At 38.0% G+C, this 24,956-nt stretch overlaps 1 protein-coding gene across 2 annotated transcripts in view; it reads right to left on the bottom strand.

Annotated features, from left to right (window-relative positions):
* Window positions 1-1,349: 1,349 nt before the first annotated feature.
* LOC149570290 (Leucine-rich repeat protein kinase family protein) overlaps window positions 1,350-24,956 on the bottom strand; it is a 260,412-nt gene continuing 236,805 nt past the window's right edge. The window contains exons 9-15 of one of the 2 annotated variants that reach the window (XM_089822925.1): window positions 3,751-3,911; window positions 3,386-3,645; window positions 3,053-3,179; window positions 2,896-2,964; window positions 2,470-2,656; window positions 2,252-2,387; window positions 1,350-1,991 (exon numbers count right to left, since the gene is read on the bottom strand). In XM_089822925.1, coding sequence (XP_089679051.1) covers window positions 1,656-1,991; window positions 2,252-2,387; window positions 2,470-2,656; window positions 2,896-2,964; window positions 3,053-3,179; window positions 3,386-3,645; window positions 3,751-3,911 — 1,276 coding nt within the window. In that variant the 3' untranslated portion in view covers window positions 1,350-1,655. Of the gene's footprint in view, window positions 1,992-2,251; window positions 2,388-2,469; window positions 2,657-2,895; window positions 2,965-3,052; window positions 3,180-3,385; window positions 3,646-3,747; window positions 3,912-24,956 lie in introns of both variants that reach the window. The other variant, XM_089822924.1, reaches the window with a different exon arrangement.

Below are 24,956 nucleotides of genomic sequence, written 5' to 3'. Positions count from 1 at the left end.
CTAAATCCTAACTGTAATTCTAATCTTAGCCATAATCCTAACCTCGACCCTAACCCTAACAGAAACCACAATTCTATTGCTAACCATGACCATAAATTGAACCTTAACACTAAACCCTAACCCTTATCATAATAATAAATCTAAACCAAACTCCAACCCTAATACTAACCTGATGCATGCATTAAATTGTATATCAAATGGTAACTCTAACTATGATATAAACCACCACTCTAAATGCCAACTCTAATCGTATTGATTTATTTAATGTGTTATGTCAATCACAGCTATTACTAGCCAATATATATTGTATATTTTAAATAAGTCAAAATGTAGGCACTCAATTTTTTCATCTTTCATCTTTAATAAAATTTGAAGTTAAAAAAAAATTCAACATTTCGATATTTTAAATATAGAATAGATATTAACTAGATTTTAGTAGGATTACAATAAACAACTATAACAATTAAGTGTTTGAGCCTCCCACGTAAACATTTTTTTCCCCTTCAATGCAAACCCTTTCAAAGATATTTTAATTTATGCATTTCTCCCTAAATATTAAATTGAAGTTAGGTTGGAGATAACTTTCCTTCAATATTTAATGTAATTGAGATCTTATAAAAAAATTAATTTAATGAGTTTTATCCTCCAACAATGTTCCATTTTGTATCATCTTAAAAAATAAATTTGAACATTAACGGCAATAATAATTAACCAATATTATTAACCAGAACTTAAAAATTCACATAACATGCTTTCCCCAAAAATGTAAAAAGAACATCAGTCACATAAATAAAACTTTGAAGAGAGAAATTGTCATTCTTTAACTTCTAGAATATAGGTTTATTTATTTTTAATTTGTAATGTCAAGATTCTTTGATGTGGTGTTGAGGGAACAAACTTTTCCAAAATTATATATATATATATATATATATATATATATATCTAAAAAAATTACAAGTTCAAAGGTACTCTGTGATGACGCCCTTGTAAAATTATCATATATATATATATCTCTAAAAAATTTACTTGCTCAAAGGTATTCTGTGATGACGCCCTTGTAAAATTATCAAAATTAAATTTAATGATTAAATTTTAATATGGGTCTTTTGATGCTGCATAGCCTATATAGATATACAGGTTCTAATATCTCTGCCCTGCTTTTAACTGTACCGGTTCAAATGCCTTTATAAAAAAGTTTTAAAAATTAATTATTAAACTTATAAGACAGGTCTTTTGATGCCAGCATAGCCAATTCAGGAGATCAACAAATCCATATTCAAGGTGCGTATGGATGATTCATGAAGCCTTTATTGTTCACAGATAATGAGCCATGTGCATATCCATGCAAATAGAAAACCAAATGCAACCTTTTTAGATTAGTTTACATTGAAGATCATAAACGGATCTCTTTATGGTGAAATACAAAGAATAAGAATAATCTAATGTCACAGAGCAAGAACATAAGTTCTGTTGGAGACGCTTTAACCTAACAGTTTGTAGGCTTTTGTATGAACTGATCAAAACTGCATACAATAACTTTGAAAAAATTAGTGATTTGGGTAAGACTTTCTGATAGACTTCCTCAAATAGATAGCCACCCATTTTTTATATGATCTTTTACAAGATGTGCTCCACTACCGCCAACTTCCTAACAACTATCTCGCACTTGGCAGTATAATAGAGTCATCCAAAGAGAGAGATGGGTCTGAGACAATAGAATCAAGAGTGTTTGAGATAAGTGAAGAGTGTCTTGAATGTCTTGACATTATATCAAAAAGTTCCTCATCTGAAGATTCAGATTCTTTCTCAATGTTAATAGCCTCTTGTATCTCCTTCACCACATCTGACATTGTCGGCCGTACTTTTCCATATGGCTGAACACAAAGCATTGCTTTTTCTGCAATCTTCCAGACAGACTGGATGTTGAAATTTGTTCCTAGGGCTGGGTCTATAATCCGTTGAATATCTCCTTTGTCAATATGGGATCTTGCCTGTAGATTAACTAAATGCATGAATACTGATGTAATATAAAGTACTTTAACAGTGGAATTACACAACGCTAACTAATTTATGTCAGCTGCCATTTAGTTCATTCCTAGCATTAATCTTGATGTATAATGTCTGGTATCTTAGTAATTTTACATTTAGCTGTAAAATAAACAAAATACAAGCTTTTTTACATTAAATGCCATTCATTTCATTGCCTTTCCCATTTTAGAATATAATTTCTTGATAGCTCAGGTATACTGACCCATTGTACTATGTTGCGGAATTCAACCCCAAAGCTCTCGTTAGATATGGCTTCTTGACCAGAAAGCATTTCCAGGAGTACAACCCCAAAACTATAAACATCGCTTTTTTCAGTCAATTGCTGAGAGACATAGTACCTGCAAATATCATGGATGGATTAGAACGTCGATATTTTTAAGTTTACATCCAAATTTACATGCGAGTATTTCTGTTTATTACTCAGGATCCAAGTAGCCAACAGTTCCTCTGACTATGCTTGATATATGACTTGTTCCATTTGCTGCTAATCTCGAAAGCCCAAAGTCAGAGACCTTTGCCCGCATTTCATTATCAAGAAGGATATTGCTGCTCTTCAAATCCCGATGTATGATACTTGGATTGCATCCTGTGTGGAGATATTCAATGCCTGGATAATAATACAAGATAATCAGCAGGATATTTATCTCACTTGGTTTGCATGCATAATTATGAATGCATTTTGTCATTTTCCTATTTATTCAATATGACTTTCCATAGTATCCAATATGTCAATTAACGAGATTATGATCCAGCACATGGAACTATAGTAAGACGAGAAAATATTCACAATCTATCTGATAGTGGAATAAAATGTGCAATATAAACAGTCTATATGATGTGCACAACCTTTAGCTGCGTCTTCAGCAAGTTGAAGTCGGCTGATCCAATCCAGATGATTTTTCTGACTGGCAGAGCCTAAAAGAGTTTATTGTTAAACCCTAATAAGTTGGGAATTGCATAAAATGCATGTGCCAAGTAATTGAGATGAGAAAGTGAGCTTTACCATGAAGATGCTCTCGTAAGCTTCCATTGTGCATGTACTCATAAACAAGAATAGTTTTCCCTTGATCTTGGCAATAACCAAGCAAAGCAACAAGATTCCGATGATGTATCCTTGACATCAGAGCAACCTACATGATCATAAGAAAAAATTATACTGAATTTTGAAATACAAATAATTTTAGCACTGTATGTGTGAACAGTGAGAGGACTGTTATCTTAAGCTCATCAGAAAATATTCATATAATTAAACTAAATATACATAATTGTTTGTATACATCATGGGATTTATTTGATGTGTGCACAAGCATTTAGTAAATGAATATCCATTGATTACCTCATTCAGAAACTCTCTTTTACCCTGCTGGGAATCACTTGACAAAACCTTTACTGCAACTTCTTTGCCATCCTTTGTGGTTCCGTAGTAGACAGGTCCAAAGCCCCCAGAGCCAATCTTCTTTTTAAACCCCTCAGTTGCAACTTCTAACTCAGCTAATGTAAAACAGTGAGTCATTTCTATTGTAACATCCTTCAGCACATCTTCACTCTCTTCCGATAGCGAGATATGTGAGGTGGCTGTTTGAATTTCCATTGTATCTATGCACAACCAACAAGTGTAACACAGACAGTAAACCTTAGTTCTTCACATTTTGGCTGAAAACCAAACAAATAGAAACAGGGAAATCATTATTGGCTAACCACATTTTTCTGTAGTTTCTTTAGTTGAGCGCCTCCAAAAGTGTACATAGAAAACAGTAATTGCTACTGCCGAAAGAAGTGAAAAAGCTCCAATAGTACTGGCAATTATTGCTACATGATTTCTTCCAGATCCTTTAATAATGAGATTTGCATTTCCAGAATAACTGTAAAATACACAGAAACAAGCCTGGTTATGCCTACATATCGATGCAACAAGATGTAAAGTCTAGATTGTATCCATATATTCATTCCAACAGTTTGTTTGTATTTTATATTGGAAATTCAGTAGGACAATTTAACTATATAAAGGACCTCTCAGTTTTTTTCCTTAATAATCCTAAACTAAACAAAAATAAACAATTTAGAACATGCATTCCACAACACAATGATTTACTTGGGGAAAACCCTTTTGGAAGATAAACCTCACACTCAAAAAACTGCTCAATATATTATTCAGACGTCAACGGATTATGATATGCTTGCAGAGTAAACTTCTTACAGGATTATCACCAATGGACATCTACAGGCAACTTAGCAGCTGGTTTCTCTCAAAATACATCATGGTACACAACCGTAATACAATACCCTCATAAAATAGGGTTTCCTTCTAGGGCAAGCAAACTGCACAAAATATTCACTGTGAGATATGTGGCCAGATGATAAACTATCAAGATTTGCAATGATAAACTATACACAAATTGTGGGTTTGGCACATAGCCCTTAAATTCCCCACTGGGGGGGTGAGGGGAACTATCCGCTTGCAACCCCCCCACTCATTTATCAATAGTAACCTTTTAATATTCTATTAGTGCAAGGTTGAGACACCATTTTCCTAACAATATGCAGTAGACGGCCCTGCTAACAGTGCTAAGTGCCAACAAATTGCCTTCTGTCAAGAAAATGTGCTATCTTGCAAGTTTGTAACTTACAACTTGTAGAGACAAAAGAGCATACTCGGCACTTGTCACTCTATGTCACACTAATTTTAGCGTCCATTCCTCTTAAATCATATTTAGGACTCATTTCACCTGTTAATGAGCCAAAAACCTTTCCTAGTTCTTCAAAACAATTGTAGATCTAGATCTGCTAGACATCAAAATCCAAGGGGTCGTCAGAACCAAAGGCAAGCTTTTCTTATGAAAGTTTTGATTGAATCATACCCATTATTCCATTATACCATTATTTTCCTTGACCTATACATTTTTTATTTCTCTTATGACTTCACAATTCCAAATCAAATGGACATGTGTATTGTGTATTACACATATACATTGTAGAGATGAAAAGTGCATACTTCACACATTTCACTTTAGGTCTCACACTTATTTTAGTGTAGCCAAATCCACTGTTATAGCTCTAATCATTGTACCCTTCAAACTTGTTTCTTTTAGAATGCTAGTGTCTCCATGCTAATGATCTTAGTCACTAGAATGCTTGAGCTGGTGTCCAATTTCATTTTAAATCCCAAATGTTAGAATTAGCTATGGAGGTAGGTATCCCAAGATCAAGATGACTAAGAGCTAATTACATAAATAGAAGAGGATCAACATGATAAAATAACAATTATCTGTACAAAGGATGCAATATGCATATGAGGGCAGGCAAGCATGCCACAGAGAGAGAGAGCGAGAGAGAGAGAGAGAGAGAGAGAGGTGGGAGGGGGGGAGGGGGCAAATGTACAACCACAATAGGATAAAGTGGATGGAATCACATGCATGCACATCTCCACCAAACTAACCAAACCAACTAGGTGTGAATAGGAACCAAAAGGGAAAGGCTAGACTAGGAAACATTTGTTTTGGCCATGCATAGAACCTAAGTTCTTCCAAAATCGTTTGAGCACAAAAAATTCCCTACCTAGTTGGTGTGATTTCATCCAGGAATCACTATTGTGCTACAGATTGGAGCTTCAAGTTTGGGTTGCAGACATGGAGGATTTTGATGTCTTTTTAAGTTGCAGATTTTGATTTTGTTTGTCTAGTGTTTTTAACCATTTGTATCAAATAATTTGAAGTGTTTATGAGATCAGGCCATTCCCTGTGCTGATCCTACATTTCATCTATACCAGGACATACCTTTGGAATTGTTGTAAGCGTTTGAGATTGGTTTTTGTGTTTTCATCCTAGTTGTACAAAGTTACATTGGCAGGTTCTACAGTATTGAAAGAGCAGAATGATTGTTAGTGAGGCCGTACCATATGCTATCTTGTGTGTGATATTTGAAATTTTTCTGATTGTCTAATGTCATCCAGACCTTTACAGAATAAATATCCCAATCAGTTTGGAATCAGACTTGTGAAAATCTTCATGGCCTTTAGGTGATCCACATAGCCCTTTATACCTGCCGTCCTAATTGCTGGCTGAACATGTCAGACCTGTATTCTTTGCCATTGCACATCAATCTGACTGATATGGGATCAGTTCCAGCAATAGATTAAAGAGTTTTGAGGACTTTAATTACTTTCAGATATGGTTCTAATGCTTCCATTTGTGTTTTATGTGCATTATCAGCAAAGTATCAGAGTCTGATTTGACAGATAACCAGCAGCAAAAAGGGTGTTATCAGACTTACACCTGTGCCACACTTCAATTATACAAGGTCTCTCACTATTCCTTGTTGGGTTCTTTTTAACATCAATTATCTATATTTATGAGGTATTCCAGCAGTTTATTAAATTTGATGAATCATTGTAATCACTGGATTGTGGTAACACCAATGTGTTTAGCATAAGCTCTTTCATTATTGCACAGCCAATCCTCAATCATGAAGGGCGAATTGATTTTAAAATTTTATGAAGATGATATTAATAATTTATTTATAAATATGATGGAGGGTGACTTGTTCTTAAAAATTTATGATGATGAAATTAGTTTAGAAATTCCATGAAGGGCCAATTGATGTTATAATTTCATACATTTCATTGAGAATGATTTAATTTAAAATTCATGAAGGTTGATTTGATTTGAAAAAATCATGAAGAAAGAACTCATTTAAAATATTCATGAAAAGGCGACTTGAGCTGAATTTCATAAAGGTCGAAATGAATAGAGGGAAAACAAATGAAGTATGATGCAAGAAAATCAAGTGTTTGAAGGACAAATCAGGTTGGCCACCCTTGTTGTATCATTAGTGTTCAAAATTAATTAAAATCAGGTCTGTCTTCTTGAGCAACGCTACCCTTCACTAATTTCTGCTCTATTTCTATAAATGAGGGACAAGGGAAGCATTTCAATATCAATTCAAAACAAGCAGCACAGAGCCAGTATACTTACGAATTTGATCCATTGAAGAGGCGAATTTGATGATACAATCAGAAAAGTAATACTTAAAAATAAGAATCCTTCTGAAATGCCACTATATTCCTTATGAGGTGAAGCAACATAAACTTTTGCAGCAACAGCTTGCTGTTTTGATTTTGATAAACTATCTCTTGCAAAGTGACCTTACTTTTCACATCTGAAACATTGAATTCTAGAAAGATCTTTTTGTTTTAAGATGTATAAGCAGCAAGAACATGATCTTCATAGTGAGAGTTCCACCCATTTCCTCTCGCCTCCAATCTGCAATACTCTTGAATGAAATCAGCTCTCAAGCAATCAAAGTTGGGAAGTTCATCTCTTCCACTATTCTCTTGAATGAAAGATTTTTAAGAGTGAGGAAGGCCATCCATGGCCAACATAAACAGGTCTTTGTCCTCAATTGATTCTCCAATAGCATTTAGCTGATCCTTCAATTCTATAATCTTCAAAAAGGAGGATATAACAGGTTTTCCTTTACCACCTTAATATGTAGCAGTTGACGTCTCAAGGCTAGGGCTCTGCTAGTGTTGTTGAATTCATACAAACTTCGAAGGCAATCAAGCATCTCATTAGCTGAATCCAACTTGATTATGCCAGTTACCAGATGATCCAATAACAAAATCAATTAGAATCTTTCTTGCCATGATATTGTTCTTTCTCCATTGTGCTTTCTCAGTTTCATCAGAAGGCTCAGCAACATCAGACTTCACGTAGTTAAGAAGATCATTCTCTTCAAGCGTAATTAGGACTTTAAATTTCCATGAAGTGAAATTGGATGCTCCATCCAACCTGTCTTCAACTTTCAATCCATTCACCATTATAGAAACAAGAAAACTTAAGTAGAGAAAAGAATAATTCAAAACATAAAAATATTTGGTTCTGGATTGTTTCCTTAGACCCACTCTGATGCTATGTTAAATTTTGAACCAAATACCATGGAAATACAAATAACTGAAACTCAAAATTCCAAAAAACAGATGACACCAGAACTTATCCTAAGAAAACCCTCCACTTACGAGTGAAAAACCCAACCCACAAAAATATAGATTATTTATTGAAGCTCAATAAAATTAAACTAAACTTCACAATGTCACATTTATGATTGATAATTTTTATCAATCACCAATAAGCCTCTTTACACATACAAAATATCAAGAACAATTAAGTATCTCACAGATACTTCAATCAACAAGAATATCCTCCCATAATCACTTAACATACAACAATCATACACAGCAATTTTGTAGTATGAATCGCTAAATCCTGTTACTCAGCCAGAAGAACCTGATAACAGTTCATCCATAGCTTGCTTACCTCCTACAATATGAACAATACATCATGTATCTCACAGATTCTAAATGGAAAAGATAGACAGCAAAATGGTCAAGCATTGATCAAGTACAAGATGTCTAAAGTGAATACAAATATCGCTGAAGCAAAAAATACAATGATCACACTTCAAATACCCTAATCAGAGACACAAATCCATTATTTCTCATGCCAACTTTTCCTTGAATCGACCCCAAGAAAACCATCACTGCCCAGAATACATGATGCGGATAATAACCATAATGGAGGAATCTGAAAAGACCGCCGCTCGAGGCATACTAGCTGCATGCTGACAGTTACAATCCACATCGTTCTAAGTTCCACCGTGTATGGATGCCAAGTAATAATCTCCATTTTGTCCTCTAGCCAAAATAAATTCCAATGAAGATAACAGGACCACTGTCAACAAACTTAAAACTCCCATACAACGCTACAATGAATGAGAACGACGACGGTTGTCAAGGATGTAGTTTCACTTTCAAACATTTATGAAGGGTCAAAAAGAAATCACTGGAAGAAAACTGTGTCATAAAAGCTGGAACCACGAAACAGCCACTAGCTTGATCATACAAACAGAGAGAAAGGCCATCCCGTTGGAAATATTCGAAGAAAGAGTGAATGAATAAAATAATAACATAATCAAGAAGCCATCCAAAGGAGGAATTAAATCAGCAAGGCACAAAAAGGTAACAGAAATATGAATGAAGGCTCAACATAGCCGAACTATGAAAGCTTGAGAACAAGGTAGTCATCAATAAGGAGACTGCATAATCATTGCAGGTAAACATTAACAGGAAATTATCTCTTTGGTTAATGAGAATAAACTAATTTTAGATCCAAAAATAGTCCTCAATATGAGATAAAAATGATTAAGGAATAATACCGTACCCAAATTCTTAATCAAATGGAAGGGTTTACCTGAAAAAGACACCACATGGGAAGTAGAAAAAATCTTCAATCATCCAAACTTGAAATTGCTTGTGGACAAGCAAGCTTGAGAGGGGTGGACTAGCAAGACCCTAACTCAGGACTGAATTAACAAGTGTTGAAGGGATAGGTGGCAGCAGTCAAAGGAGAGATGACTCAGTAAAGTTAATGGGCATGTGGAACGAAACACAAAGCTCTAGGGTTATGATTGGAAATAATCATAGAAATTGAAAAGTTATTAATTGGGTGGTTAGTGACGGCAAGAGTTGTGTGAAAATAGGACACATCCCATAGTGACAAACTCCTCAACCCAACCATAAGAAATAAAAAGACTTTCACATCCATTCATTTCAGGCATAGAAGAATAGTCACCGATTTGAGAATAAAGAGATCTCAAAACATGTTATACAGAGCAGCAAATACAGTGTTCATCAGTTGACAATATATAAAACTCTATTGTAATAACCTCAACAGGTTATAACTTCTTCAAACACCAAAAATCTTTATACTTCAGTGGTTTGACATTTCGTCAAACACTTTGCAAGCAAGCTCTAATACCACTGTAATAATCCTGCTCAATTCCGACTTTAAAATGTTGATTGAAGGCTCGAAGAATTTTGTCGAACACTTCGCATACAAGGGGTCATATGACTGATATAACTTTTCAGATTGCTGCAATGACTCTTGTTTCGATTTGCATCAAAGAGAATGCTTACAAAAAAAACTCCAGATTCTTTAAACAATGACCTAACATGAATGTGCATCTAATTTTGACAATATTCAATACAAATATGAGACTTCACTACTTGCAATATGCAGCTACAGCAACTAGTGGTTACGAAAAATACTTTGGATGCAACCTAAGATGGCATTAATGCACTTACAACCAAGTGGCATTAATATAAACACTTAGTATGCAAAATTATAACATTATTTATGCCAAAAAGAGAACTTACAGCCAATTGACATTTTGTCAAACAATTGGCATGCAAACTACTAAGCTGATCATCAAACTCTAGGTTTGCAATATAGATAGTCTAAAAATTACAATGCTCTTTCAATTGCAAAATCCTAGCCTTCTTTTGATACCAATAATGCCAAATGGCAAACAAAGACAAGTACAATATGAGAATGGTGAAGTGCTGAAGCTATATTTTGTACTCAGCTGAAAACCTACATTTCTCAGAAAATATGCCAAATGAGAAGTGAAGAACCTGATTGTAGATGGCTGTAATAATTTTCTACAATACTGCCCCTTTTGCTTTGTTTTTTTCCGATTTGCTTTTTCCACTTGCTTTTTCCGGATTTGCTTTTTTCGTTTTTGCTTTTTCGAATTGCTTTTTTTCAGACTGCTTTTTCCAACTACTTTTTTCGAGTCTGCTTTTTCAGCCTGCTTTTTTTTGTTCTGCTTTAAAATGGCTTCCTATAATTTCGGACCTGCTAGAAATGACCTCCAATAATTTCGGCCCTACTAAAAATGCCTCCTGAAATGCTGAAATGCTGAAAAATGGCCTTAGGCCCAATGATGCCATAGCTGAAGTGACTGAAGTATCACCTCCAAATGTGCAACCCTTCAGAAGATATTTCACTTCCTCAGTTATGCAAATCCAAGGGAGTTTTCGTTCCCAAAGATCAACTGACTATCTGAAACCACTTGGCTCCACAATAGACTATGTGACTAAATCACAATTTGATGTCAAGAGAGAAATAAACAACTGGATGATCAGAATGAAGCCCGAGGTGCCTATTTATTATTTTTTCTCCACTTCCTCCAGAAACTTCTAGAACATTATTTTATTTTATCTATTAAGTGACTTTATAAAATATTTTATAATTCAAGTCACTTTATTAAATTAATTAAATATAAAGTTACCTTTTAATATTTATTTATTTGATAACTTTATAAATAATTAACTTAATACCACTTATTTATTTAATTAAAATAATTAATTAGTCATCCTCATAAAATATTCATTATTTTGGACAACCTAATTAATTAAATTAATTAAATCAAATTGCCTCCAAAATGGGGACATGACATCTATAAAGATGTAAGTTTGGTATATATATTGTATCAAAATATAATTTCAAATGGCAAAGTCAATCTATAGTTCAGTTCTATAAATGTTATAATTACCAGTCTATACTAATTCATCAAATATATATGTTTCTGTATGTATAAATTGTTGGCAATTTGGCTAAGAGGTGAATATGGTAGATAGTTTGGAGTTGTGATTTATGACAACATATATTCTGTATTAAGTCAGCATATTATGAAGATACAATTTTTGGTTAAAGACTTCAAAAATTGTCTAAGTGTTATGAAGTTTATCTGTCAGCAAAGACACAGTTTTGGTTGGCACAAGTGATTTTATATTTTGGGACATGTCTGAAGACCTGAAGGCCAGCAGAACATAATAACATGGTATAAAGGATAGAACTTTAGAGGCGAAGTTGTGTGATGTCTATGACATTGTAATGCTATTATTTTGTGATGTGAACTTGATGTTGAGAGCAGTAAGAGGCAGTATATGCGAGGATTGCATAGTGAGCTACAAAGGTCAGGATTGCATAGTGAGCTACAAAGGTCAAATCAGATATTGAAGATATCAGCATTGGCAAGAGGTTTTTGTATCTATACCTTTTGTGTATAGACAAGATAAGATAAGATACTGATATTAATGTCCAACAAAAGACCAACAAAAGGTCTATGGGACTGAAAGATTACAACGAGGTTGACAGCAGCAGGAGCACACAAAGGTGTCCGAAAATAAATATAAACAACAAGAGAAACAAAACAAAGAGATAGAGAGGAGGCCAAGAGAGAGAATAGGAGTCCTTTCTAGGTGAAAAGAAATCAGTCACTGAATGATATGCTTGCCAATGAGTAGAGGCCCTGCTCTGTCTCTGGCCACTCTTAGAGGAGTGTCACTAGTGCAAATAGCTGGTATGAGATTTGACGAATCTAGAATGTCTGGTAGATCTAGTGGAGCTAGAAGGCCTTCTCACACCACGCAAAGGAGATAATGGTGTAAAGAAGGTACTAATGAGCTGAGTAGACGAGTGCCGGTGTGGAAGCAACGACTAGATCGTGCTATCATAGAGCATAGTGGCCTCTCGAAGATAAAGTGCAAGACAACGCTAATCATAGTAGCTGAAAAAATCATAGAGAGAGAAGCACTCCTAGAACAGACCAAAAAATCTCCCTCTAATCTCATAATATATAAGACAATAGAAAATGAAGTGAGTCTCAATCTCCACCTCACCTAAAGTACAAAGCATACAGATCCGCTCTCCATTGACAATATGATGGTCAATTTGAACCCAAAGACGGTGAGTACCAACTCTGAAAGATCCCAAAAAGATACACAGGGCATGAGACCACCATCGGGAAAAGTAGCTAGGACGAACAATAATCCCATCAGACATCACCAAAAAGTGCTTCACGTAAAAGGACATCCATGGGCGTAACCCACCAGGAGGGTTAACCCAGGTAGTGGAAATGTACTGTCTATAAATATCAAGTTTGACATGCTCATTCAACTCCTGCCGAGAGGGGAGAAGATGAATCGGCGCATCCAGCGAGAACTGAAAAGGGGGGAAGCAGTCAATATCAATCCCAATCGAACTGAGCAGAGAAGAGGCCTATGCATACTAGCATCATATGCAAGAACCAAACTCTGCACTCGCAGTAGAAACAGATGAACAATAAGCCAAATAGGAGTACTGATCACAAACTCCAGCACGATCCACAAAACCACAAAGGCAATGGAGGAACCAAACCAAATAAAAAATGGCAACGAAACTAAAAGGATGAGCACCAAACTCAGCAAGAATGACACTATGAGGAGTGAACCTATGATGTCTAATGATGCGCTTCAAAAATAAAGTTTGAACCCACTCGATCGAGGCCCAATCAGAACCAAGAATAGATGGGCCGCAAACCACAAACCCATAAAGAATAGTTGGCCTCACAAGAGAGTCCAAGAGAGATAACTTGGATGAGGTATCTTGGAAGTGATGCCTAAAACACTGTTTCTCAAGCAAAGCAAGAGAAGCCATACCCTTATTAACTCTAGGCTGAATAGCTAGCCTCATACTGAACCGTGGTTCGGAAAACTTAACTCCCAAATAAGTATAAGATGTAGTGATCTCAATCTCTTGACCCTAAAAAAAGAAGTGAAGATGGGAAGTCTTTCAACAATTGAAGATCATGACCCGAGTCTTACCCAAGTTAACCACAAGCGATCACTGATCACAAAAGGAAGCCAAGCCATCTAGAAGCCTCTGTAAACTGTCTAGAGAAGAAGCAAAGAGAACCACATCATCTGCAAAAAGAAGGATGATCATAACCTAGTGAAGATAGCAGTCGTCTCCAAGGAGCGAACTGTTGCTGGTAGATATTGTGTAGCCGAGGGGTTGACGTTGTCGGTAAATATTGTGTAGCCGACAGGTTGATGTCATCGGTAAATATTGTGTAGCTGACGAGTAGATTAGCATGTAGTTGTTACTTGTTATGTGGCTGATGGGTCCTTCGAGAAAGTTCTTCAGAAAGTATATGTACACCATCTGAGATCATTGTAATCATCACTGTAAGCATTATGTAATCTCTTCGGCATATATGCGAATGGACTTTGTCACCGGTAGATATTGTGTAGCCGACGGGTTGACGTCGTCGGTAGATATTGTGTAGTCGACAGGTTGATGTCGTCGATAAATATTGTGTAGCCGACAGGTAGATTAGCATGTAGGCGTTAAATGTTATGTGGTTGACGGCCCCTTCAGGAAAGTTCTTCGAAAAGTATATGTACACCATTTGAGATCATTGTAATCATCATGGGAAGCATTATGTAATCTCTTTGGCATATTTGCGGATAATAAAAGGAGTACTGCTATTAAATGTTCCTGTTTATTGTTTGTATGCATTAATCTATTTACCCCATACGGTAAACATTTGGCGTTGTTGCCCAATGGACCTGGAACGAGGGCAGAGGAATGAAGACTAATGCCAAATCAAATTAACAAGGATAGAAATTTGATAAAGGGAAAAGATGGAATACGCACCACACAAGAAAATTTAATTTTGGCACAACAGGCCAAGCGCAGACGGAGGTTTCAGCAGATTGCCAACGGACACCGAAGCACCGAGGAATTGTTGGAAGAGACTCGATAGCGGTTGGATTTGGTGGAAGAAGCAAGGGAGGAATTTATGAACCTGTATACGCCAAGGGAAGAGAATCCAAACAAAAGGGAATTAACTCGCACGGCTTGGAGTGTCAAGGGAGCATGAGCATGGAGTGAACTCTTCATCCGCGATACACTTTTGGAACGGACAACTTTGCTTAACAACGATCCTTCTTCACCAAAGAACGCAGCTATTGATAAGACAACTATCCGAAACAACGCCGGTGTTGGAGTACAGAGCGTCGGTGTCAAAGTGCAAACCGCTGAGATACAAAGCGCCGGTGTCGGAGTGCAAACCGCTGGGATACAGAGCATTGGTGACGGAGTGCAGAACAACGCCGGTGTTGCAGTGCCGAATGATGCCAGGGGAGCAATGCTAAACAACGCCCGTACACAAAATCAAGTAGTAATGGCAGGACCAAAGGAGAAGTTGTCAAAGTTTGATGGTGATGGAATGGTCGATCCAATCAAACACTATAAAACATGCGAAACAATTTGGACGGTGAATGGCGTAACTGACACAAATGAATGGGTGCGACAATTTCCAGCAACCCTAAGGGGTGTAGCAGTTGATTGGTTTGTTGACACAGATCCCTATAAATTAACTACATGGGCGGACATTAAAAAGGAGTTTATCATCGAGTTTCAATTGTTGTGCGACGACAATGAAATCGTAGCAAAATCTACAACACAAAGCAAGGGAAAAATGAAACCGTCTGTGTATATGCCAGAAAGCTCAAAGAATTAATAAATAAAATGGAAAGTAAGCCGGCAGATGGGCTGAAAAAGCGATGGTTCATTGAGGGACTACGCCCGAAGTTAAGGAAGAAAATGAAGATTGTGCTGTCATCATCATACACCAAAGCATACAATCGGGCGATGGACTTAGAGAGTGAACAGAAAACGAAAAAGAAGAAGAAAGGTAGCTCATCCAACTCAGATGATGTGTCTGCGGAAGAAGATAGCAATGATGACGAAAAGGGCAACAAAAAGGTCCGAGCTCTCCAAAAGGATATGATCAGAATGATGAAGGAATTTAAAAATATGCAGAAAGAGACGAAGGGAAACGAGCTATGGTGCACCGAATGCAAGACAAAAGGTCACACGAAGGGATCCTGTCCAAAGAACCAGTTTTGTGAGATCTGCCAAATTATGGGACATTCCATAAAAGAATGCCCCTTCAATATCAAAACGAGAGGACCTCAACAAGTGCTCCTAGCACAGAAGGCTTCTGCGTCCAGAGGGAGCGGAAACACTAGCAATGATGGTGCCACTTTGAGTGGGTACAAAAACAATAGAAGAGGGCAAAACAACAATACCAACAATAATAATGGGGGTTGCAGCCGAATTCAATATGATGCGAACGGTTGCCCGATGGTTCAATGTCGAGCATGCAATTTGTGGGGCCACTTTGCACAAAACTGTGCATTAACGAATACACCAAAGTTGTTATGCAGATGGTGCGGTCCGGGAGATCATGAAGATGCCAAGTGCCTGAAATCAAGAATTAATTTGATCACCATCGAGACGGACGAAGAGGAGGTTTTGGCAATCACATAGAAACAAGCAAATTTGTACCCCAACCCGATGGAAGAAAAGAGATTGGAAGAAGCGCGGGCGCAAATTGAGAAAGCAACGCAGGCAAAGAAATCACAACGAAAGGACACTACCGGTACCTCAATAAGGAACTGTGCAGAATAGAACATGGTACGGCAGATACTACAAACTAAAGTACCAGTCAAAATAAACGATCTGCTGCTCACAATGCCTCAACTTCAATTGGCACTCACAAACATCGCTCCAACTACCAAACCATTGGGAGAACATGGAAGGGACAAGGAAAGTGGAGCAAGTGCAGAGGACCCAATGCTGCTAGCCCTCACATCCAGATGGCATTCCGCGGTCGTCAAGATGGGAATTCTGGGAATTGTTCTAATAGACACAATTGTGGACGGAGGGTCAGGCGTGAATGTGTTACCAGAAGATACCTCGAAGAAGTTGGGACAATCGACGTTGTCGCCACCTACCTTCCAATTACTGACGACGGACTAACACGGCATTAAACCTCTCGGCGTCATGATGGCACAACCCGTAACTATTGGAACACAACCATTCCTACTCGATTTCATCGTCATCCCGTTGAAGAGGAGAGGATATGACGCCATTCTAGGCTGTGGATGGCTCATACAAGAAAAAGTCAAGCATGACTAGAAGAAGAATACACTATCACTGGAAAGCAAAGGGCAAAAATTCATTATTGATGTACACACACAAATGGTGGGCGAGGAAGCTCTCTCATTTGATTTTGAAGAAGAGGATGAAGGAAACTAGCGAATGGAACTAGATCCGAAGGGAGTCCTACGGTAGGAAGGCGAATCGACGGATAATGATTTGGATTCAGTGAATGGATCATTTCACTGGCAAATAGAGGATTACGAGCTATTCCAGAGTTGCAACATACTAATGATAGAGGAAGGGCACAGCGAAGACGGATTTCCAAAAGAGTTCATGGAAATAAAAGAAGGGAACACACTGTTGGATGAAACACCCGCACATGTATTGGTGAAGGGAAGCCGATCAAATATAACAAAGCCACAGTGCAAACCATGAATTTGGGAGACGGGGCCGAACCAAAAAACATATTGGTGGGAGATAACTGGGATCCAGTACTAAAAGCAACGGCATTAAAAATATTCTTGGAATACAAAGATGCATTCACCTAGACATATAAGGATTTTAAAGGAGTCCCATCGAAGTTGTGTTCACCGCATCCTGCTAGTCGAAGGTGCAGTGCCCGTACAGAAGTGACCTTACAGGATGAATAAAAATTACGCAGCACGGGTTACAGAGGAAATTAACCGAATGTTGGAGGTAGGTATTATCTTTAAGGTTCAAACAAGTGAATGGGTGTCACCCATAGTAATATCCCTCAAGAAGGATACCACCCAAATCAGGATATGTGTCGACTTCAGATGTCTCAATGTCATAACAATCAAGGACCCCTTCCCAATACCATTCACAGACAGTATATTGGAGGAGGTAGTTGGACACGAGATTTATTCATTTATGGATGGGTTCTCGGGATATAATCAAATTTGCATAGCAGAAGAGGACAAGCTGAAAACGACATTTGTGGTAGAAGACAGGGTGTATGCATACAACCGGATTCCATTCGCCCTGTGCAATGCGTTGGCGACGTTCCAAAGAATCATACTGCACATATTTGAAAAAATGTTCGTCGAAAATTTCAAAGAATTCCTGGATGATTGGTCCGTATTCAACAACGAAGACAAACATCTAGCGACGCTGGGCGAATGGATGGAAAGATGTCGAAGGGCACGACTAGCCTTAAATCCAAAGAAATACAGATTCATGGTTCCGCGGGGAAGATTGTTGGGGCATATAGTCTATAAGGAGGGATTGAAAACAAATCCAAACAAAGTCAGAGTGATAATGGAAATGCAACCATCTACAAATGTAACGGAGGTAAAGTCATTCCTGGGACACAGGCTATTACAGAAGATTCATCAAAAACTTTGCCAAAGTATCATACCCGTTGGACAGGTTAACATGCAAAGGGGAACTGTTCAAATGGGAGAAAGGACAAGACGAGTCATTTGAAGGGTTGAAGGTACAATTGGCCACAGCAAATATCTTGGCATACCCAGATTGGAACAAGGAATTTCATGTTCACGTCGATGCATCCAACTATGCAATAGGAGCAACTCTAGCGCAGACAGGCAACCACGGACTAGATCACCCAATATATTTTGCCAACCGACTACTGTCAAAAGCAAAACAGAACTATAGTACAACAAAATCGATAGCATTAGGAATGGTCTACGCAGTGCAGAAGTTCTAACATTACTTGCTGGCGACACCGTTCGTGTTTTATGTAGACCATCAGGCCCTGTTGTACTTGGTAAGTAAACTTGTCATCCAAGGAAGAATCAGTCGGTGGCTACTTTTGTTGCAGGAATTCACCTTCAAGATCATTGTACAGCCTGGGAAGCATCATGTCAGCACAGACCATCTGTCATGAATTAAAACAGGTGAACCAGCAGACGGCGGCATGAATGATGATTTTCCTGATGCACAGTTATTTCAAATTGCAGTACTGCCAAAATGTTACAGAGTATTGGGGAGTACCTTTCCATGGGACAGCCACCGAGAGAGATGCCACAGAATGAAAGACAGAAATTGGTATTAAGGAGCCATACATTTCAATTGATTAATGGATTACTGTACAAAATGGGGCCGGATCACATCCTATGACGGTGCGTGTTGGAGGAGGAAATACCAAAAGTATTGAAGGAAGCACATGAGGACCCAGCAGGAGGACAAATGGGACCTGACACCACGGCAAGGAAGATATTACTGGTAGGACTATGGTGGCCAACAATGTACAACGATGCGCGGGAATGAGTGATCGGTTGTGATACTTGCCAAAGGGCTGGAAGGCCGCTAAAGAGAGACTTCATGCCACTGCACCCCTCACATTCGCAGGAATTATTCGAACAATGGGGATTGGATTTCGTAGGACCCCTGAAAGTAAGCCGAACGCACCGATGTCAATATATAGTTGTAGCTACAGAATACTTGACGAAGTGGGTGGAAGCACGAGCCCTACTAAATAACTCAACAGTCAGTACAGAAAAATTCATCTATGAACAAATAATCACTCAGTACAGGATTCCACTTCAGATAACGAGTGACCGTGGAGGGCATTTTGTCAATCATGTCATTAAACTGTTAATGACAAAATTCAAGATATATCATTCTCTATCAAGCCCGTACTACCCACGAGCAAACAGACAGGCAGAGGCTACGAACAAGATCCTGGTAGCAATCATCTACAAGTCATGTGCGGTCGAAGGTGAAGACTGGGAGGAAAAACTGCCCTCTGGGCATACCCCACAGCATACAAGGTGAAAACGGGACACATACCATTCCAGTTGATGTTCGAACAGGAGGCAATGGTACCAGCAGAATTTATGATACCGAGTCTGAGGATCGCATTGGAAAATATGTTAGGCGACATGGAAAACCTGAGGGAAAGGTTGCATAATCTGAACAAACTCGAGGAAAAGCCGCTATTGGCAAAGTGGGCCACGAAAGTGACACAGAACAAGCACAAAGCATGGCATCATAAACACTTGAAACTGAACAAGTTCCAACTAGGACAGCTGTTGTTGAAGTATGATGGATGGAACGAAATTAAACCAGGAAAGTTTAAAGTCAAATGGGTCAGGCCATACCAAATTCGGAAAGTAAGTGATAATGGAGCAATAAAGCTGTGGACCTTGGACGGGCGTGAGATTGCCAAGGCCATCAATGGTTCGAAGCTAAAAATTTACCAGGGGCGACAACGAGGCAAAGCAAGTAAGAATCGCCCTATTAGGCTAGATTAAAAAAAAGGAAAAGAGAATTTTTTTTAAAAGAGTCAAAAAAAAAAAAGTACTGCGAGGGTCCCACAGACACCTGTTCTGCGGACGTAGAGAGTCCCACAAACATGTGACCGCAGACCACGTCCGCCGCGGTTATATGTATCCCGCAGGTATTTGCATTTCGCAGTAGAGAGTTCTGCAGACATTCCTGCGTTGGAGTTTTGCATTTCCGTTGGAGTCTTACATTTCCACGAACGTGACCACTCTTTTCCTCTGCAGGTAATTTCTATCTTCTGCAAGTTGCTACTTCCTGACCTCCGCAACTTCAACATTCCGTGGGCAATGTTACTCTTCCGCGGCTAAGCATTACTTTTCCACAAGAAACTTTTTGGCTTTTCGCCAAGCTTCTTCCGACTGTGTTCAAATCTCGAGGGAGGAAACCCTAGCGCCGTAGTGGATATTGCAGGAGTTGGGAAGGGGAGAGATATTCCACGGGGGAAGAGATGCGTGGCAAGAAACTACAAATATAGAGAAGAAGGGTGACAAGAGGTTACTAAAAGAAAAGTAGAAAAATCAAAACAGTTGATAATGGAAAATATATGGTACCAAAGGGACAGACATAAATAGGTAGTGAAGAAAACATAAGCAGTTGCCAGAAAGAGTGTGGGATCGGAAGAAAATCACAAAAAGCGGTTGTCCCAGGACCTTGCGAGGGCGCTGCCCCTCGACCCCGCTGGGGACGATGCCCCCTAGACCCCCAGTCGATGCAGTTATCAGCCGTGGGAAGTTTAACCAATTGATGAGACCTAGTGCTATTGTAGGCATAGTGTGCCAGAGGGGAAGAGATCAACGGAGCAAGCCTTTCGAGAAGGGTGATACACTTTGAGGCACTTGGAGTAGGTGTTGGGTGTGAAGCTCTCTTGGTGGATGCATAGAGAGCTCGAGAGGAGCTGATCATCTAGTTGAGGGTAGTAGAGCGACACTTGGCTAACTGTACCCAGGAGTTGGATAAGAAAGCAGCACGGGTGGCTTCAAGGTCAACTTGACTAAGGAGACAGTATTGTGTTAGCAGAGGCTACAGATGCAACGTGGTTCAGAGACCAATTTGGTGCAAGCACAGGATGAATGTGAAAGTAGTGTAGCAGAAACAGCTCTATCTTGTTGTAGTTAGTTAGCTAATGTATTTTGTTTCGTTAATCTATCTCAGATATTTTGTAATTGTTGTCGAAAGATGACTTTTTTTTTCTTTTGGGGGGGACGATGTCGTCAGTAGATATTGTGTAGCTAACGAGTTAACGTCGTCGATAGATATTGTGTAGCCGACGGGTTGATGTCATCGGTAAATATTGTGTAGCCGACGAGTAGATTAGCATGTAGTCGTTAATTGTTATGTGGTTGATGGCCTCTTCAGGAAAGTTTGTCAGAAAGTATATGTACACCATCTGAGATCATTGTAATCATTGTGGAAAGCATTATGTAAACTCTTTGGCATATTTATGAATAATAAAAAGAGTACTGCTGCTACATGTTCTTGTTTATTGTCGGTATGCATTAATCTATTTACCCCATACACATAGGGGAGAGAGGACATCCCTGCTTAACCCCAATGGTGCTATGGATCGAATCCAAGAAGCCCTCAGGAATCCTGAATCTACCAACCACAGTCTCATATAGTCTCATAATAGTGGTACATAACATCTCATAGATACTAATCTCCCTAAGCCTCTCAAACAGAGCCACCCTAGGAACAGAATCAAAAGCTTTGCGAAAGTCAACAAAGCAACAATAGACCTTTGATCTATGTCTAGCCTCCTCAATAACAGCCCGTAAAGTGAAGATGTGATCCATAGTCTGATAGTCTGCTCGGAAACTAGCCTGCCCTCTAGCCCTAAAACCTTTCGTGTTTAGCTCACCAGATAACATAGCATTAAGGGTTGTCCCATACAGTTTGGCAAACGTGTGCCCAATCATGATGGTTTTGTAGTTCCCTGGATTGGAGATAGGTCCAGTCTTATGAATAGGACAAATTAGATGCCTGGGCCAAGAAGTCGGAAGCCCAGTGTGAATCATTCTATTAAAAAGAATAGAGAGATAGGGGCCCAAAACCAAGGCATAGAATATTATTGTATCTTGCATGTTTTGGCAGTGGGCTCATCTTCCATACATTTTGTAATTGTACTAACACCTCCTAACAAGGTTGAGGCTTCTAAGATTGTTAATGATATCTGTATTTGGGCAAAAAGTTGTGAAATACTTATTTACCACCCTACCCTCCAGCATTTCCTATTTCTAACAATTGGTATCAAAGCACAGTTACTCAAAAGAGGTCGAACAGCTTGAGTAAGATCTCTATGGATATGGATCAGTTACAGAAGAACCTAGAAGAAGCTCTTGAGCAACTCGATGTAATCACAGAGGAAAGAGATATTTTGAAAGATAAATATGAAAATGCAAAAGAATACATTGAGAAGCTAAAAGACAAGATAGAATCTATTAGATCCAAGAAAGAGACTAAAGATCAAGTCAAAGATAGTGATGAAGTTTCAAGGCTTAAGAAAGAGAATGAAATCTTGAAGCATGTGCTAGAGATTACAAACCTAAAATTGAGTTTGAAAGATAATGACAAAAAGATTAAATCAGATTTGAGATCTAAGAATGCAGATCTGAAATCCAAACTTACAAAGGTGACATTTGAACTTGAGACTACAAAGTTAGAATACTCAGAACTTCAAAAAGTACAATAACATTATGAAAGGAGAACTTACACAAACAAAGCAGCATCTTGAGAAGTTGTATTCAAGAACTGAGAAACTTGATGAGTAGATCATGGCACAAAGGTCTTTTTATGATAAGACTAGTCTTTGATACTATGAAGGAGAATCCTCAAAGAAATCTGCAGTTTCTGAGGAACCAGATCTTGAGGTCCAACAACCTGAACAACAAGAAGAAGATTTGAACAAGGTTGAGTCTAATCAATTTAAAAATGTACCAAAACAATTTGAACCACCTAAAGAAGTTAAGAGGCAATTAACTGGAAAATGGTATGTATGCAATGAAATTGGTCATATGAAGGAGGATTATACAGGTAAGTATACTAATCCTATCTTTGGTTATTGTTATTATTGTTATGCTTATGGAAATAGAGTTAGTGAATGTAGAAGACCTAGATTTAATAGTAATATGTATCAAGGTACTAACCCAGCAACTAGTAGACCTATTGGAGTAAACAATGTCATAAGAAATGGAATTGTGTTATAAGTGCAACAACTTTGGACATATTGCTAGAGATTGCAAATTACAGATCAATTAGTCAGGACCTAGGTATGAAAACAATGTGATAGCATGTCAGATTTGTAACATGGGACATACAACAAGATTTTGTAGAATGAACATGAAAATGCCAAATAGCATGAGGAACAACATTAGAATACCAAACTTTAGAAGGAATATGAACAATGTTAGAAGGAATGAGAATAGCAATGATAATTAGAAAGAAAATGTGAAAGAACATCTAGAAAACTTCGATGAAACATTTGTTAAAGCTAAGACACCAGCAAGCTCACAAATTTGAGTAGAAAAGAAGTCAAGTGAAACACCTAAAAATAAGTTGAAATCAGTAATAGTTGCAAACCAACCTTTATCAATCTAGGAAATCATTTCATTAGAGAATTATAAGGGAAATGACATAAGAAAATTATTTGAACCCTTAAAGAAAGAGTTAAGATTTGCACAGTTAATATGAGGTAGATATGGATGCAAGGAAGCTATACCTACGAGCGCATGAGATTCATAGTTCATATGTGAGTGTGTGAAGAGAAACAAGTTTACTGGTTAACAAGAGCAGCTTTTTCACCTATGCGTACTTGTGCATTTAATGCAGAAGTTAATTGAAAAGGATTTAAAGGTTGAAATCGGATTTTATACTACCATTTGATCATGCAAGAAGTTAAGGAGCATAAAGGAGCGAATTTGAGAGCAATCATCAGCAATTTAATGAAACTATCAAAGCATTTCACTGTTTGCACGCAGAAAGCCCTAAATTGCGAAACAAAGGTATTTACACTCTTGCACAGTTAAATTGAGCAGTAAAATTAAATGTCATAACCAAATCCTCAATAAGCCATAAATATATGCTATCAACACCTGGATCCCAAACTCTGTTGTCATAACCAGCCAATATGATAAGGTAGAAGTGTATCCATGAACTATGCATAACCCAGTAGATGGTGACAACCCGACCTAAATAGATGACGTAATAAACAAGCTGCTCAAAATTTGAAGGTAACACCCTGGGCGCAACAAATACCATAATGTCATCTTCATTCTAGAGAACCTCGAAGTACATAGGTACTATGAATAAGAATGAAGCTGAAAAAACATTCCCTATGATCAACAAATAACTCTCCTCAAAACTTCACCAAAGACTATCCAAAGGTTCATGTATATAATCCAACCAATTCCTATATGGTGTGAAATCAAAATCATCTTCTTCATGATAATCAAAAGGAGAGTCCTCGTTTACCTCAAATAGGGGATTATCAGAAATCCAATCAGCATCAACTTCAAACACAGGGTTGTCGATAAGTTGAATGAGATTTGAAACTTTGGTACTAGGTCTTTTAGGACAACTATCCAAGTCATAAGTTTGTTGGATGCTATCAAGCTCAACAATGACTTCTTTGAAAAACTCTTGCCTCACCTTACCCTCATGTTCCTAAAAGTGATTTGTGACCTTGATCTGATTTTCTGCTCCCTGAAGAGAAAATCAAGTTTCATCCAATGTCTCTTGAATAGACTTAAGCTCCCTATTGAGCTCTATAATTCCATTCCTTTCCTTTCAGCTGATCAACATGTATTTCAGCAACTTTAAGAAGGTTATCCATGTCAGAAAGCAAATATAAATAATCTAATTTTATATTTCAAGAACTGTTTTGATCACTTGAAAATAAAAAACAAGCCATTCTTCTTCCACTCCCTTTTGAACCTTCCTACAGAGATCCTCAACCATCTTGTGAGTGCTATCATAATGTACCAAAGATGCCACAACCATTTCTTTGTTAACTTTCAGCTGGTTTCTAAATGC

Source organism: Cupressus sempervirens, chromosome 3 (assembly GCF_028749045.1).
Source record: "Cupressus sempervirens isolate cs-2001-9-10 chromosome 3, ASM2874904v1, whole genome shotgun sequence".
Lineage (NCBI taxonomy): Eukaryota > Viridiplantae > Streptophyta > Pinopsida > Cupressales > Cupressaceae > Cupressus > Cupressus sempervirens.
Note: the sequence above shows the minus strand (reverse complement) of the source record. Positions and strands in the feature narration are given on the sequence as shown.